This window comes from Dermacentor albipictus, chromosome 1, assembly GCF_038994185.2.
Source record: "Dermacentor albipictus isolate Rhodes 1998 colony chromosome 1, USDA_Dalb.pri_finalv2, whole genome shotgun sequence".
NCBI classification, from domain to species: domain Eukaryota; kingdom Metazoa; phylum Arthropoda; class Arachnida; order Ixodida; family Ixodidae; genus Dermacentor; species Dermacentor albipictus.
The window spans coordinates 474,915,302-474,933,709 of record NC_091821.1 but is presented as its reverse complement, the minus strand read 5'-3'; the positions used below and the strand labels follow the sequence as shown (position 1 = coordinate 474,933,709).

The 18,408-nt window shown below is 44.1% G+C and overlaps 1 protein-coding gene across 3 annotated transcripts in view; it reads left to right on the top strand.

Moving 5' to 3' along the window:
• LOC139054841 (uncharacterized) overlaps positions 1-18,408 on the top strand; it is a 135,881-nt gene that overhangs the window by 61,046 nt on the left and 56,427 nt on the right. For all 3 annotated transcript variants that reach the window (XM_070532488.1, XM_070532487.1, XM_070532486.1), the window contains one exon: positions 1,580-1,795. In XM_070532488.1, the coding sequence (XP_070388589.1) occupies positions 1,580-1,795 (216 nt within the window). The remainder of the gene's footprint in view (positions 1-1,579; positions 1,796-18,408) is intronic.

Below are 18,408 nucleotides of genomic sequence, written 5' to 3'. Positions count from 1 at the left end.
ATGGTTGCATTCTTTTTCATTTGCATTCTGGTTGCTATTTTGTATATTGCATTGAATGTCTACAGCCCACCGTTTCATACATTCCCCGTACACTAATGGCCTGAAGGGCACTGTAGAAAACTGTATAAATAAACAAAATGAATAAATAGACAGTTCTTAGAATTTCTGTAAGTTTTTTATTAGGCCACCTTGGAGCAGGTAATGTGTTTGTATGCAGTTTAAAAAGAAACTCTTAACAGCAGGAGACACTCTCTATATAAAGTATCGGCTTACATGTATTCCCACATATACTACCACCACATATGCGCTGATTAACAACTCTTTTCTCTACAGGACCTATACGCACTAAAGCAGCGAACGCTACATAACGATCCCCAGGGAAACAAGTAGACTGCTATTTGAAAGTTGCGAGATGGGCTTTGTTTTGAAGAAACTAATTATTTCATACGCATTGAAACGCTCTCACCTTCATTTGAAGATATTTCCTTGCAGTCTTTTTTTTTTTCGGTACAAGCCGAGCACACTTCTGCAATTTGAGCTTCATTTAAGCACTTGATCACCTGAACATGGCAAAGTTTGAGCTGGTTTTTTCAAACTTAAGGAAAATCGAAATAAGCTGGAGTGGACGCTGACGAATGACGTGCCTTTCACGTAGAGGATAATCAATTAGGACGAGACTTAGGCGGACGGGCACGGCCCTGACACAAAGCAACGGTCGCCTCAGGGGAAAAAGTCCAACGCCTTCACGACCGAAAAAGAGACGAGCCATGTCTGCAGCTCGATCAAGTTCATGGCGACCGTGTTTTTTGAATTCGCGGTGTCGTGCATTAGGAATTTGTCGCGAGGGCCTCTACAGCGAGTTTACTGCCTAGTTTTAGGCTGTCTGGGACGGAGGCCGTATAGAGAAAGCTGCGCAATCTGGAGTGCACGAGGAGCTGGATGCAGCACGACGACAATCGGTCCTGTTTCACGTCAGTGCGTACACGCGAGGGTCACGCCAGAAAGAACCCTACTCCTCAGATTTGTATCGCCATTATTTTACCCTCTTCAAAAATAAAAACCCAGTTCCTTAATCAAGCTCAAACTGCAGGAAGGCGATCGACTCCTTCTGAAAGGAGGCATACAGGATAAATTAGCAAAATGGCAGGAACGATGGGAGCGCTTTGCTGCTGCGCAAGGGGAATACTTGAAAGCTGTGAGCATTTCAGAGCACATAATTAAGTTGTTTACTACTTTAATCGCATTCTGCTGTTAATAAACGGTTAGCTTTCTAGAAGCATTCGGCTATTCGCTTGCGTTGACAATCATCGTCGATGGCTCCTGCATTTTTTTCCGGTGATAACCGTTAGCACTTGACATGGAGAAAGCTGACCACTTGTGATTTTCTTATCCTTCCGCGACAGCACGGCACACGGACCTTTTTGCTTTCAGTCCCTTAACCACATGCGACTGCGTAATGACAAATGGAAGCCGCGACTCTGGGCTAAGCGCCAGAGCCACAAGGCAAAGTAAGCGTCAGTTACATTGAGCACCGCGTTACATGAGACATTCACAAGGGTGATTTTTTGTTACCCAACAGGCAGTCGCGAAGGACAAGTCAAGGGAAGCCCAAGGTGTAGAGAACCTAAAGAAGCAAGCGAGTCCGCCATCTGGCCACCAACAATTTTCCAAACAAGACCGTGAAGCTGCGCCAGCTCGCTCCACGGTGGTCTCAGCGAGTCCTTCGGTGCTGCAAAGTCCATCCAGTCCCGGAGCGCGGACAACCGGCTCAGTTTCGTCAGAATCCGCGAGTACTGTGAGTCCAACTTCTACGAAGCGCGAAGTTTCAAAAAAGCGAAAACGGTCGCTTGCTTCACTTCGATGCTGCCACCTCCCATTCTAGCCACCGTGGTATAGGGTTATTTGTAATATGGTAAATTATTACAATATGCTGTTATCGTCCCCACAAAAACGTGGCTAATGAGGAAGAACTGATCAGAAAGAAGTGGTACGACAGAACTTGCGGCATAAACTTTATCCACTTTAGGATGCGCCGTTAAGTGGAGTCAGCAAATTAAGTCGACCGTAGGCTTTGAAAATCGCTTATCAAGGTCCCAGTGCCAATCATGAGCATACTGCAAAGCTGTTCGTGATACGCTTTCTGAATGCCTATACTACATTTCAAAAATTTAGCCACAGACAATAGTTAATGTGTGTGGCTCTTTCTTTTATGGAAAAAGAGGACACCGCACTTGTTATATAATGCGTTACGAAACATTTCACATTAAGTGCCGAAGTGGAGAGAGAGAGAGAGAGCAAACATTCTATTCGGGGCGCTAAGGCATGTAACAAAATTGTCAGTGGCTTAGCTCGGCTTTGCCAGGATATATGTAACAAAAGCTAAGCCATAGCATAGTTAGCCTTGGTTAACCTTGAAGTTGAAGTTGAAGTTGAAATTTATTTGCATCATCACAATGCGGGAATGCTCGGGCAAAAAGGGAAAATCAATTCACTTGAGAAGCGCCCGAGCCCCCAATATACAAGGCACACAAAAAGCGCGACAATTGACAGGGCATTTTAACAGCTTACCATTGCAGGTTAACCTCTAGTGTTATACTATGTAAAGTAATACGAACAGCTTGACAGTAATTATACATACATAAAAATACTAACAGCAGTGAAAAAAAAGTTCTGACATCATGAATGAAGAACTCTCGTATGTTACGTATGCTGCACATTTCTACATGAATATCCTGGAAAATTAGTTTGTTCAACAGAACTGCAAGTGCATGACGTAACATTTGCCGCCCAAGCTCAGTACGACAAAATGGCAAGTGCCAATATTCTTTACTACGGAATGGATATACAATGATGTTCGTTTTCAACGATGATATGCTAAGAAATGCATGTTCGCTGTCATATACAGATTTTTTGTACCTTATGAATAGAAAATACTCGTAAAGTTTGGGCACGGGAACAATTTTAAAGTAACCAGCACTAGCGATATGACGTAATGCCCTCTTTTGTAGCACATGCAGTTTGCTAGTGTTAGACTATGTGGTATTTCCCCAAACAAGGAAACAATAGTTAAGATGGTATAAGAAGAGTGTTTCATACATTAACAATTTTACGGATACTGGAAGGTATGAGCGAAATTTTGCTAGAACACCAACACGCCTATTTAGGCGAGACATAACTGAGCTAACGTGAGGATCCCAGCTCATGTTTTTATTGAAAAGTATTGCTAGCGTTTTTACAGTATCAACTATTTCAATGTTGCAGTTGTTGAACTTTATGACTGGTATTACAATAAGCGAATTTTGACGCGCATGAAACAACACAGCTTTTTTTTTTAATTTATTAACAGGCAATTTGCAGCGCTCCATCTACTAAGCTTTTCCATAGTTTCGTTAATAACCAAGATCGCGGCACGTCGCGGCTTTTAAATAGGAGGCTTGTGTCATCTCCATACAAAATATAACTTGGGTCGTTGCTAATAGCTGTTATATCATTAATATATAGCATAAAAAATAATGGGCCCGGGATACTACCCTGAGGGACTCCTGTGGTGATATTCTGGTAAGTATACGCGTAGTTTTCTATCGCCACGCCCTGGCATCGATATTGTAGGTAAGGTTTTAGGAGGAGCGCTGCTATTCCACGAATACCGTATAATTCCAGTTTTTCCAAAAGTATTTCATGGTTGATCCAATCGAACGCCTTCGAGTAGTCTATAAATACGCCGATGCACAATTCTTTGTTTTCAATGGACTCAAGAATTAATTCTTTTTGCTTTAGAAGAGCTGTTTCTGTGGACCTGTTTGGTAGAAAGCCATACTGAGATGAAGTAATCAAGTTAAATTTCACGCTAAACTTCATTAGTCGTTTATAAATTTTCTTCTCCAAGCCCTTACAAAATATGGGCAGAATCGAAATTGGCCTATATTTAGCCATGTCATTTCTGTCAACACTTTTAAAAAGCATACTAACTTTAGCTACTTGCATCAGTTTTGGAAAACAACCGGAATATATTGATGAGTTATATACATAAGCCAATACTGGGGCTATTATTTCAAGCACGTGTTTAACTCGAGCTATCTATATACCATCAATATCGTGTGCTTTGCTGTTTTTAAATGAGTTAAATATGGCACATATTTCGGCCTCATCAGTTGGTTCGAGATACATGCTAAAAGGTTTGCTATTTATGGCATGTTTAGACCTACTTGACCTTTGCGGACCTGACACAGCATCTTTGAGAAACGTATTAAATTGTTCGGCAAGCTCGAGACTTGTGAGCGATTTAGCAGACTGTCGAGCTTATTCCACATCTGCGCACTGTCTCTACATTGATCCTTACTAAACTGATCGCGCAGAAAAGAGCGCTTTTCGTTTTTTAGAAAGGCGTTAAGTTTATTGCGATATTTTTTATAAATATCGAGATCCTCTGGTGATCTGGTCTTAAGAAACTTTTGGAACAATCTTGCCTTCTTTTTTTTTTTTCTGCGCAGGCACTCGGGGTTGATCCACGGTTTCCGGTTTTTGTTACATTTTCGGAATACTTTTTCCTTAAAATGTTCGAAATAAATACGTTTGAAAGCAGAAATGAAAGCCTCGTGTGCGGCGTCGGCCGTTGAAGAATGGTAAACGTCAGTCCAAGTTTCCCTTTCAAGGCGCGCGTAGAAGGCGTTTAAATTTGTGGGAACGATATTTTGTACAGTCTTTACATCGTTCATTTGGGCAGATGTAAGCTTATCTTCAGCCCTGATAAACCAATAAATCGGCAAGTGGTCGCTGATATCACAATTCAGGACACCAGTTGTCAAACTTTCGGTATGTATATTTGTAGTAAACAGGTCGATGAGTGTCTCTGTGTGGGATGTAACACGCGTTGCCGTATCTGTTAAGATAGCGTGACCAGATGACTCTACTGCGGAAAAGCGTGTTTCTTTAATGCAGGAAGATTTTAAGATATCAATGTTTAGGTCTCCGCCAAGAATTAGTTTCGCGTTTTTCGAATTAACATAATTTAGAAGTTTTTCAATGTATCCTATGAAATGTTGGATTTGTGCCTTCGGTGGCCGATACATGACAGTGAAAATATATTCGCGCGATAATAATGTCAAACATTTTATGTCCTCGGATATAATGGAAAACTCGGCATCTATTTCACATTCTAGCTCACGTTTCACGAGAACTTCTAAACCGCCACCTTGCTTATGTTGCCTATTAAGAAAGAAGCTTTGATAACCTTCGCGGTTGAAAATTTCAGTATTTGCAGAACACCATGTCTCTGTAAACATAATCACATCGAAATTGAAAACAAATTCACCTAAGAAAACTGACAGTTCTTCCTCCTTGTTTCTCAGGGACCGCACATTCAGGTGAAAGCAGGTAAAATGGTTTTTAGAATAGTGAAATTCATTATTACCGTATTCTGGGGACACAGCCATTGCAAAAGCATTGCATTACAGAAACAAATATGTGCAGTCGACGCAAACTAGTTAATCCTTTCTAGATCACGCTCACTGCAAATGTGCACAATCGGTGACGTTTCATCTTTCGTGGCCAAAATCTTCCCGCTACTTGACCAAACAAATCGCCAGTTTTTCAATCTCTTTTGCGCAAGCGCCATGCTGAGAAGATGCTTCAGCGTTGGACAAAGGTGCTCGTTAACATACAGTGGTGAACCAGGGGAAAAACCCAGTTCCCGAGTTGACAGGCGTGACTTTTTTGCTTTCTGTAGGATTGCAAGTCCATGTTTGTCTGGTTGTCTAGGTTTTGTTGCGGCGTTTACCCAGTCGTTAGGGGTGCTGTTTGCCTGTTTCCTGGGTGATTCGTTTCCTCTTCATCTAGTGCGATGTCGATTCCACGCCTCCTCCTGCTTATGAGAATTGTCGCCGTCCATACTACCGCGTCAACTGTGGTTGCGGAGCAAGCGACCTCTCCTTTTCAAGCGTCAGACATGTCATCAGGCATGCGACGCAGATGGCGAAGCGAGTGGAAGCGAGTGAAGGAGTGGTGGTTCGGTGCTACTTGTTGCTCATGCGCAGTAGTGAATTGGGAGCGAGAGAGAGAGAGAGAGAGAAATATCCGCGGCGAGGGGCGCGTTGTGACGTCATATGCCTGCTCGGAGCACCGCCACTACGAAATCGCAAGTTCGCAGCCAGTAAAGATTTCGCTTTAAAACTTGGTAATGAGTCTTGCTGACGGCGTACTCCAGCCTTGCGCTGACGAAATCCGGCAGATGACGTTGGTTTGTAGATTGGCTGGTCGAGTCCGAAAATGGGCCGTGAGGCTAGATGAGCGGGGAATAAGGAAGGGAGTTTAGCAGGGACAGCAGGGATAGAAGTCCCAGAGGATAACGCATGGTGTTCGGGTTTCTACAAAGGGTGGGCAGCGAAGAGGACTCTGCGCGAGAATGCCGTAAAGGAGGAGCGTAAATGCGATGGTGAGTAGTATGGACCAAGAGAATGGTGGTGCCTTGTTGGGAATTGAGGCCAGGTTAAACACCAAGGATGGGGGGAGAGGGGTGTATTTTCCCTGGCATTCCAGCACTACTATAAACACGAAGACGGACGTAATAGGGTCTCCTACGGTCGTCTGTGACTGCGTCGGAACTGGAATCTTCTAATGGCCGTTTCCTCCAGACGGAAACAGTACACATCTATTTAACACACTATGCAAATGTTTCAGTATTCAGAATTGTTTATACTGAAGATAAACGCATCACTGAAACCATTTCGGATTTACAGTTACTTTCCAAATAAAGTCGTCACTTCCATAATTGTGAAACTTAGATATTTAATCACACCGCTGCTTAGAGGCACCAAGAACACTTGTTCACATTTGCGCTCTCGCAGAGCTCTAGCTATTATGGGGCGCTACAACGTGAAACTATCCCTAACTTTTGTAGTCTAGTTCTGCAACCAGGGGTGCTATAACGTAAAACTATTCCAAACTTTTGCATTCCAATTCTGCAATCAGCCCTCCACGATTGGTCAAAAACTTGTTGGAGCACCTGTCTGTCACACGACATCACGAGAACCTCGATAGCTCCCCTTCTGATGTGATGTGTACACACTGATTATGCATGATATGACCGAACAAAAGAAAAATAGTTATTTCTGATTCGACGCCTTTTCGCCGTTAGTCCTCGGCTATTGGTCAAAAGTTTTCGGGCTGCACCCACTTCACCTGCCTGTCACGCGACGTCATAAAATCACAAAAACTCGCGCGTCAAAGTGACGTGTATGTGTTAAAGATGCATCAATATGCCGAACAAAACTGACTTTTCTTCTGAATAACCGCACGCTGCCCCCTTCCGAAAGGAATAAAAGATGGCAGCCGCCGATCGCTCAGGCACTGGCTACTCGCATCTGCCGGAGAGCACGGGTTTATTTGCGTATAATCAAATTTCTTGCGTGGCCGTGTAATGTTTTAGAGCACCTTCGGCCCGTCTACGCCCTCGTTCTGCCAACTCTTCTTTGCTGAGGATCCGTTTTAGCGTCATTCTGAAGCTTTCGTTACATGCCGCCGCGATTTTCGACCAGCCACCGCAAGCTAAGTAAATGAAAGCGGAGCAGTCAAAGACGCCGGCACCACCCTCTTCATCCGGTTATCGATTTTCAGTGCAGTGGCTCGGCCCCATCGAATCCCTTTCCACTTGAGCGTACTCCTCACATCTTGTCAGCGAAATAGACAAGACAAGCCACTCAGCATAGGCAATGTTATTCGTTTTTCAAGCAAACAAAAGTGACCTCCTATGAACGAGGAGAGCATTTGATTGGTCTGTCCAGACAACCCTGCGGGTGCCCGCCCGTTGCTTGCGTCGGCGGTTACGCAAATTTGACGCCAGGAGATTGTAATAAAAACATATTGGAATAGTTTTACTTTATAGGGCCCCAGCGCTCCGCGAGTGGTGAAACCATATCGGGCGCCCCCACTTGGCCTGTCTGTTACGCGACGTCACGAAAACCGCGATAACACCCCGTTTGATATGACGTGTACACACTGATTCTCTATTAAAGCGAACAAAAGAAAAATAAGTATTTCTGATTCGCTGCCTTTTCGGCACTAGTCCTAAGCTATCGGTCAAAATATTTCGGGCTGCACCCACTTCGCCTGTCTGTAGCGCGACGTCACAAAAACGCAAAAACTGACTGCGTCAAAGTACTGTGTACGCGTTAAAGATGCATAAGTATGCCGAACAAAGCTCACTTTTTCTCTGAATAGTCGGAGACTGCCCTGTTCTGAAAGGAATAGAACATGGTTGCTTACCGATTGGTCATGCACTGGCTACTCGCACCTGCCGGAGAGCATGGGTTTATTTGCGTATAATAAAACTTTTTGCGGGGCCTTATAACTTTATCGAGCCTTTTCGGCACGTTTACGACATAGTTCTGCTATGTCTTCTTTGCTGTTTTAGCGGCATTTTTAACATTTGGTTGCACGCCGCCATGATTTTCGTCCAGCCACCGCAAGCTAAGTAAGGGGAAGCACACCAATCGCAGACGCCGGCACCAGCTTCTTCATGCGGTTATCTATTTTCACTCTGCTAGCTCGGCCTCATCGCAAGTCTCTCCACTTGAGCGTGCTCCTCGCCTCTTGTCAGCCAATTAGACAAGAAAGACCACTCAATGTAGGCAATGTTATTCGTTTTGAAAACAAACAAAACTTTCCTCTTACAAGCGAGGAGACGTTTGAGTGGGCTGTTCAGATAACGCTGCGGGCCACCACCCGATGCTTGTGTTGGCTGTTTCGCAGGTTTGACATCAGGAGGTTGGAATAAAAACATATTGGAATAGTTTTACGTCATAAGGCCCCTGGGCTCACTCTGCCAGCCGTCTTGATGTCCGCCGGTGCCTCCTGCTGGAATCGCATTCTGCTTTGCATGAACTTTATAAGAAAGAAACTCTCACCTTCCCCCAAGCATTCCAGCTGCAGAACTACACGTTTCCAGTTGAAAATTCTACCTCCAAGATACCTCGCTGATGTTGCAGCGAACAATAATGCGCCTTGAGAATACTGCGTTTCATCTCTTGAGCATTCGATGAAAAGGCATAAAATAGCGTACCCTTGACGAATAATCTCAATCAAATTTTTAGGAAATGATTTTTTTTTGGTATAGGTTACAATTAGGATGTCCATTGGATGTCGTTAAAGTGGTCCTGTACCACCCCTCGGGCATTGATGAAAAAAAAAGAAAACAGTCCGCGGATAGTGTACGCTCCTGTGAACATCTCAGCCAGATTTTGCATTAATGCGGCGCGTGGAGCTCGCAAGTGGAGCGCGAAGTCACCTAGTTCTCAATCGCTCTCTTTTAAACAGGAGCCTGCTCCTCACTTTTTTGTGGACGCTTTCTGTCCTAATATAGCAGATTCCCATACGCGGCTGCTATTGGCAAATAGCTGACATCAGTCAAGATGGGTGTTTGTATCAGTGCACTCCTTCCTACATTTACGGCGTCTATTCACTAAGGCAGTTTAATTAACAGGCTGAAGTAAGCGAAATGTGCTTCGAATTTCGATAATTCTTCTGCCCGAAGGAGCCGACTATCGTCTGCTCACGCTCGGCCGCGGCCGTCCGCGAAGGAATTAAGCTTTGGCAACCCTGAATATCGGTGTCGTGGCCATCGGGTCTCGCTAATTTGGCTAGTTTTGAACACTCAACTAGCCTCGAACCACGCGAAGCTCTTGGTGAGGCCACACGGACAAAGCGCGCTCACTCCTCCCCTCGCCTGGTGAGACGCCTTGGCAGGCTTCGCTTCGCACAGAGATAGTGATAGCGCCTCAAAATGCACAAGTTGGATGAAGTTGGATGTGGCTACTATCCATCGGTCAAGCTGATGCAGGACAAAGCCGGTTCCTACCGAGTAGCACGGCCAGGCCAGAGTATTGGGGGCGAGGACTTACGGAGTTTCCATTTGTCGGAAACGCCTCCCTTGCGTAGTATGAGGGATCACGTGGCGCCTCCTCGCAGGTTTGGCTCTCCGCGCTCAATAAAACACGACGCGACAGCCCTCCTGGATATTTATGTAAGTACACTCAAAACTAGGGAAGTTTTGTTTACTGTCGTAATAATAATCTTGAGCAAACTCAAAGCACGGGATCATTTACAGACGCTCTTTACAGAATACGTACCGTGAACGCCACTACGTGCGGTCGCCGCGATGGAGTCTCCCGAACCGGCTTCTTGCGTGAAATGTCGGCAGTCACTGAGAGCGAACTATGTGAAATGTTTCTATAATGGGTTGTCTATATAACCAAATGGAGCGTCAGAGAAGGAAGCCTCAATGCAGAGATCGCACGGCCCAGTGGCGACCGACTGCGCGACTGCATGCGTGTCCGCGCACAATGTTTCGCTTCGTTCCGTGAGCTTTAGGCCACCGAATATGAGCATTTGACAGTACACAAGCAACCATTGTTGCGTGGACACTGGTTGTCCGAGCTGTTCGAAAATAATTCGGTTGTAACAAGGGCTTCGACGCCTATGACGGTCGGCATGTGATGTGCGGTCGCACCAATTTAATTTTTTTGTTTTCTTGTTAAGTCTTGGAGATTTCAATGTCGTTATTCTCAATTTAAGTCACACTGTAAGTTTATCGGTCTTCGCAGCGATCAATTACCCGCTGATTCTTTATCGTAATCCTGTAGATTTCCTTGTTTGCTGCTACACAAGTATGAGCTTATGCCATCTCTTTTTTTATTCCACTTCATACCCTTCCCTTTCCATTGCAGTGAACTTACCAGTGTCTACCAACAACAATTTAGTAGACGAAAGCTTCATGACATTAGTCAGGCAGTGCGCGTGGGTGAGCGTCTCAGTGCTTGCTTTCTGCTACTCACCGGACATCGCAGCCCCGACGCCGTAGCAGAAATCTTCCTCACCATCTATCTGGGTTAACACAGGCTCGCTCAGACAGAAAGAAGAGAAGTTACAAGATGCAGCCACCTGCGTAGAGGACTACGTCAGACCAAGAGGGCTAGCCTGCTCCACTCAGAAGTCCGAGCTCCTGAGAGTTTGGAGAGGAAAACAAAACCGCACAGTCCCCACCAGCGACGAGTTAAAGCTCAACTTCTACCTCGAGGGGAAGTCGATACCGGAAAAGACGCTCATCAGAATCCTGGGGATGTGGATACAGTCAAACCAACGCTGCACCCACACCCTCGCCCTACTCAAGGCATCCACCCTACAAGTGGCCCGCATGATCACGCGCATCTCACACAGACGCCACGGCATGCGAGAGGAGGACACACTCAAGCTGGTCAGAAGCTTAGTTGTCAGCTGAGTGGCATACAGGCTCCCATACTACAATCCCATCAAGAGTGAGGTACAACAGGCGGACGCGATTCTACGCAAAGCCTACAAAACCGCATTCCACCTTCCCCAGAACACCTCAACCGAAACGCTCCTAGCCTTAGGACTACAAAACACCATCGACGAACTGAAAGAGGCGCCACCCTTACAAAAATTTTTATAGGAAGTCCATAGACAGTCCATAGACATTTGTCTATGAAGTCTATAGACTGTCTATAGACATTTCTTTAGACTGGTCTATAGACAGTCTATAGATTTATGGCCGCACACTTTTTATAGAATGGTCTATAAAAAGTCTGAGTTTATAGACTGTCTATAGACATTTCTTTAGACTAGTCTATAGACAGTCTATAGACTTATGGCCGCACACTTTTTATAGACTAGTCTATAAAAAGTCTGAGTCTATAGACTGTCTATACACTGTCTATAGACTGTCTGTAGACTTATGGCCATACACTTTTTATAGACTAGTCTATAAAAAGTCTGAGTCTATAGATTGTCTATAGACTTTCGATAGACTTATGGCCATACACTTTTTATAGACTAGTCTATAAGAAGTCTAAGTCTATAGACTGTCTATAGACCGTCTATAGACTTATGGCCATACACTTTTTATGGATTAGTCTATAAAAAGTCTGAGTCTAGAGTGTCTATGGATTAATTAAAATTCATGTTTGTAGACAGTTGTCTGCATAATGTCTATGGGCAGGTGTATAGGCTTACAGTTCTACTTTTGTAGACTGAAGTCTATGGAATGTCTACAGACAAATGTATATATACTATAGACATTCTATAGACTTCAGTCTACAAAAACAGAACTTTATAATCCAATACACTTTTTTCTATGACATTCTGCATACACTTGCCAACAAACATGCATTTTCATTAATTTATAGACACTCTATAGACACAGACATTTTATAGACAAGTCTACAAAGAGTGTATGAGGCCATAACTCCATAGCGGCTATCTACAAGTTAGTTTACATTTTTCATTACATGCGGTAGCAAAACGTTTTGAATGTATTTCATTTCATTTTATAGATATGAAATGCATGGAAATGCATGGAATGCAGATATTATGCATATGCACCTGTTCCTTTTCATCTGCACTTATGCATTACCGTTAGTAGATTAATAAAGCTCCTGAACTAGCTGTACTTTCATATATGTTGCATAAACAGAAAGAATTTATATAGTGCTGAATCATGCAGTGCAAAAAATAAAACAAATGCACCGGCAATGCATTAACCGTTTTTATTGCTCGATATAATACATGAATTCCTTAAATTCTTGTCTTATGCTATTATGGAAACAGATTAAATATTTACACTACTCCTTGGCAAGCATGGTCGCCAGGCTGGCCTTGACCTTTGTGTCATTAGTCCCAAAGGTGCTGCAGGTGTATGCTGCAAATAAGTACATGCAGCAATATGAGGCAAAAATAACAGATGTGTATTCTTTGTATGTTCATTAAGCAGCTGAATATATTTACTCAAACCATCTAAGTCAATACTTAATGCGGTTTAACTATGACTAATGGCTGCTTGTCAATACAAATCAGTACCTTTATGCAATGTTCTATTGCATGGTATGGTGATCAATTAAACAGTCACAACTGCTGCTCGTGTCAGCAACAGTATGTTCCCTTTTATGACAAGTTCATATATGATGCATTAATGTACTTATCCCAAATGGTCCCTATATTTATTGCGGAAACGTTACCCAGTTGGGCTGTCTGTACAGTTTTTTTGGCTGGTAGTTACGTATGCCCGTGCAGAGGGATGTTTTCAGAAGACGTGACTGGAATATTCCCAGTATCATGCCTAAGATTGTAATTTATTTTGCTTAGTACACATTGAAATGTATTTCTCATACTTTTAAATGAATGGGTCATTGACCATAACTTCAACAAATAGCAGATGGGTTGATTGTATTGATATGGTACCTTAATTTCTTGCAGGTAATGAGGCCTCTTGGGCATGCTAACAGGTTTCCAAGTTAGGTATACCACATGAGCACCCGAAATACCACACGAGCACTTTGTGTCATGGCACGACAGATATGCACCTCCTAGGAAACAGAACTGATAGTATAGTTCGAATGAATTCTATCACAGTAAATTATTTAAGGTGCTTTGAAAGATGAAAATTTTTTCTAGGCTATCGAGGTTCAGGACGTTTAGTTAACGCAAAAAAAAAACATATTGAGTAAGAAATGCCTTGTCAGTCTGCTTGACTTTCTTTTTTTTTCCAATAAATAGAACCACTTTCCTTCAATTTTTATGAAGTGAAACGTTTTAAAAATATATTTAACACAGAGACTTTCTGGAAACTTTGACATGTAACAAGACAGCATACCTATGTGGCCAATTTAAAGTTTCCCGATCCTTTTCCAAGAATTTCCTGGCTGTTTTCATGAAAATTTCCTGGCAATCTATGACGCCTGCAGCTTAAGTGCAATAAAAAATACTATGGTTTAATGCTTACCAAGTAGTGCCAGTCCATAATATTTAGATAAAACTAATAACACGTCAGTCACTTAACATGTAGTATTAGATGCAACTGACTTGAATCCCTTGTTTAATAAAGCTGACAAGGGCTTCGGCAAGTTCGTAATTGATGGCCACACGAGTACAGCACGTGATTCTTGTGCGTCCTTTCTTGTTGGCCACCACAACATAGCTTGATTTTTGGGCGGAAATGTCCAATCCTGCTTTCCGAGCGTAGTTGTTCAGCACATCAAGGGCTTCTTGAAGCTGTTGAGTTTGTCTAGATATATCTTTATGCACGGACCACAAAGTGACGTCATCTGCATAGATTAAGAACCTCACATCTGGAATCCGATGTAGTTGCCAGGCTAGAGGTATTAGAGCAACGTTGAAGAGAAGAGGAGCCAGAACCGAACCTTGTGGGACTCCTCTGTTCGATGTGAAGTATCCTTCTTGCCTTCCACCTACTCTAATCGAAAATGTGCGATTCTGAAGGAATGAGTAGATGAATCTTATCACCCGCGGTGGAAGTCCCAGGTCGATGAGGTTGGATATAATGATTTCATGGTCTATATTGTCATAAGCTTTCGTTATGTCTGTTGCTACTACCGTACGCACAGCGTGACTGTGTGGAGAAACCTGTAAAACATCGTCTGATAAGATAGAAAGTCCGTCTTCAGTTCCCAAGTAAGAACGGAATCCAATTTGAGCAGGATGATATTTATCGTGGCGTTCAAGCCACCAGGAAACTCGTGTGGCCAGCATCTTTTCAGCGAGTTTGCAGACAGTTGAGGTTAGTGAAATTGGGCGTAAAGATTGCAGGCTATTTGGAGACTTTCCTGGTTTCGGAATCGCGACAACAATTGAGTGCTTCCAATCAGGTGGAACGTTTCCAGTCTCCCATACTTTATTAATAGCCTGAAGAAGTGCGTCGAGAGCTGCTCCTTCCATGTTCTTGAAAACCTCATAAGGAATACCATCGGGACCAGGTGTTGCTCGTTGCTTCGAAGCACCCCTTTACATTTAGACTCGGCGCAGTGACAATCCCTGAGGCTTCTGAGGTCCGCATACTGGGTCTCGATATTCACCAATCCGGCAGTGGTGCACACTGGCTCCGTAAAACCAGACAAACCTCATAAGGAATACCATCGGGACCAGGTGTTGCTCGTTGCTTCGAAGCACCCCTTTACATTTAGACTCGGCGCAGTGACAATCCCTGAGGCTTCTGAGGTCCGCATACTGGGTCTCGATATTCACCAATCCGGCAGTGGTGCACACTGGCTCCGTAAAACCAGACAGAGTTCGACAAAAACACTTCACCTTATTCGTCGCATTGCAGCAAAAGCAGCTGGAGCTCGTACTGACGTAGCTCGACGGTTGGTGCGTGCAGTCTTGCAGCCACGAATTTTATATCAAGCACAATTTCAACGGCTGACGTTGGCACAGCTGGCACAGTTGGAGACGATTAATCGCGATGCTATGCGCACAATCACAGCACTGCCCCGCATCACTCCGATACCAGCCCTACAGGAACATGCCCAGCTCAACACAATTGCAGAGCTAATTTTGCAACGTGAAAAAGCACGTGAAATAAAAAAGCAACTTATTCCGGCTGTCGCTGCGCTGCATGCTCATTTTCACCGCGGCTCTCGGATTGACAATCAGCCCTATCCAATGCCTCCCTGGGAATTCACCAGCATCACAACTAATAAGCCAACGAAGTTACGACGCAGCGATACAACAGGTACTATTGACGAACACAACATCGTCGATGCATCATGCGTTAACACCTGCAAAGTTTATACGGATGCTGCCATTCTCCCAGACGGCGGAAGGACATCATTCTTGAGTACTACGCATAATTTCATCAGCGGCCACCAGCGCTATTTATCTACGGAAGCCAGCGCTCTAGTAATGGAACTTCAAGCCATCCACGACGCTGTGCAAGATGCGACATCTAAGCTGCCTACCATGAAGCAACTAGACATCTTCACGGATTCTTTAGCGGCTATTCAGGAACTCAAGAAGGTCGATAAGGCGATGGAAATCTGCGAGAGCATACACACTATGAATAGTAAGACAGCTACTTGCGTCAAGGTACACTGGATTCAAGGCCATTCAGCGAACCCTCACAACATTGCTGCTGACCAGCAGGCACACTGCCCTCCTAATCCTGATCCTCCCCCTATTCCCCTCCCACCCCAACCCCGTAACTCGCTGCGAGCCCGTAAAAATGTTCTCCGGCAGGACACACGCGCTCTTATCCCACCGTGTGTCTGCTCCCTCCCCCTTCACCTTACTAGGGCGGAGGAAGTTGTGCTTAGGAGGCTTCGGGCCGGGGTGGCCCTTACACCGGCTGTTGTCTCAAGGTGGAACTGGTCGAATTTGCCACTGGGTGCTACGTGTCCATACTGCTCCGTTCCTGTGGTGGAATCAGATGCATACCACCTAATATGGACATGTACGGGTTTACGATCGGAACGCTCGCGTCTCCTACTGCAAGCCGGCCTCCGCTACAGTGCGACAACCAGCTATGACCGCTGGATACATGATAACAGATTTCACAAAACACTGCTTCAATTCATACACAACACAGGCCTCACAGCACACATATAATACACATATACGCTACAACAATTATGCCTTAAGGGCAAGCCTTCATCGCAATAAAAAAAAAAAAAAGAGTACAGCACGGAAGACACAGAGACACGCGTAAAACAAATGCAACAATGTGAGGGAAAACTATACAATGAGTTATTTTTACGGTTCAATAGTAGTTTTCTATATAATTTGCTCTCACCACTTATGCCTCTAGTTAACTTTGTTTACCTATGACTAAAGACTACATGGCAATATTAATCAGTACCATTATGATGTTTCGTTATATTATAGTATGATAAGCAGTTAGACAACCATAATGGTCGCCGGTGTTAGCAACGGTACGTTTCGCTTCAAGACAGGTTCATGTGACACACAGTGTACTCATAAAAATGAAAGAAATGTGAGAATCCCAAACGATTCCTATAATAATAATTGTTGAAACAAAGATACCCTGCTGGACTGTGCACATTTTTCAGGTGTTAATGCAATGTGCCCGTGCCGATCGAACATGCTCAGCATACTGACTGCAGTTTTGAACAATCGCGTTAACATTTGCAATTTATTTCTGCTTAGAACAGTCTGCATTGTCTCTTTTCTCATACTTCGAGATGAATACATTTGCCACACTTTCAGTAGAATGCGCATGAATGGGGGCGTACTGATCAGGTCACTTATCAACTAAAACATGTTACGATCTCTTAGGTGTGTTAATAAGGGTAGAACAAATGCAATGTCCACTGAATTATTTGAATAATCTGTGCGCTATCTACTAAGAAAAGACCACCAAATTGATAATCTGGCTCTTTTTTCTTTTGTACAGCGCATATAGTATGCAGTCTGTCCAAGACGACGGCACTACATGCAACAGTAATGAAAACCGGAACACTTATTGCGCACGACAAGGGCTTCATACCGTGCACGACTGGCACAATGCGAATCTGCGCCAGCAGCTGCCTAGAGATTAAGAGCACGTAAACTGCATAACCCCGAAGCATCGAAAGGCGCTTAACGCTTTTCATATAGCTCGAAAGATAACTTCTGCTGCTAAACTGTTTAAAAAAGAGACAAAAAACAAATCTTCCAACTACCGTCAAACGCAATGCCTTCAGTCTGAAACGTGTAAAGGTGCTTCCCGGAGCGACTAATTTATTGTGCTCCAATTTTTTCGGCTAAGTTGCGAAGCTGCGAGTGACTGAGCTTATCGCAGGTTTCATGCTCCAAAAGCGTTTGTGGTTGCATATAAATAGATTGGGTGAATCTAGAGATTTTCGCTTGACATTTCTTCAAGTCTCGTGTTTTGCTTGCGGTAACTTCCCAAAATTATTTAGATTGGTTGCCAGAAACCTTAAAAATACTGCTACCTTAAAAACAATGCGAAAACGGCAGTGCACACACTGCTGATGCATGCCCCGCAAACACTGCCTTTCATCCGAGTATGTTAGCAGTTATTTAACTATACGTGTCTGTCAGAACATTATTGATGCTAACACAATTTCGAGATATATACGTAAAGCGTGTCACGAGAATTTCACTACACATGCGGCGCAGCATTCATCGCGGCCGGATCAAGCGCCACGAAATGAGATCTACCACACTGGCTGCCCAACATACACAATCCGCTTAGTGGTAGCTCAATATCAAGTTAAAACATGGTGTAGCTTTCTTCTTTACGCACCTAAACTATTATGCGAAAATCAACAAGCCCGAGTGATCGCTCGCCGTAAAACATTCCGTATAGTAGAAGCGAGAACAAGAGCGCGTTATGAAACCATGTCCACGACAAACCGACACTATACCCGAGTCGCCTGCGCTACATGCAGCCGCTTCGCGCTACGAAATGCGCGCACATAATCATGAGCTATTGACGCAAAACATCTTTGCTAAAGCTTACCGTTCAGTGTAGTTGACGTGTGATGCCACAAAGATGACACGCATACACAGACACCAACGTTCAGGTGGACACCGCACACCGGTACAACCGTTTACGTGCTCGGCGCGCTCGTTGAGATGGCGTACCGC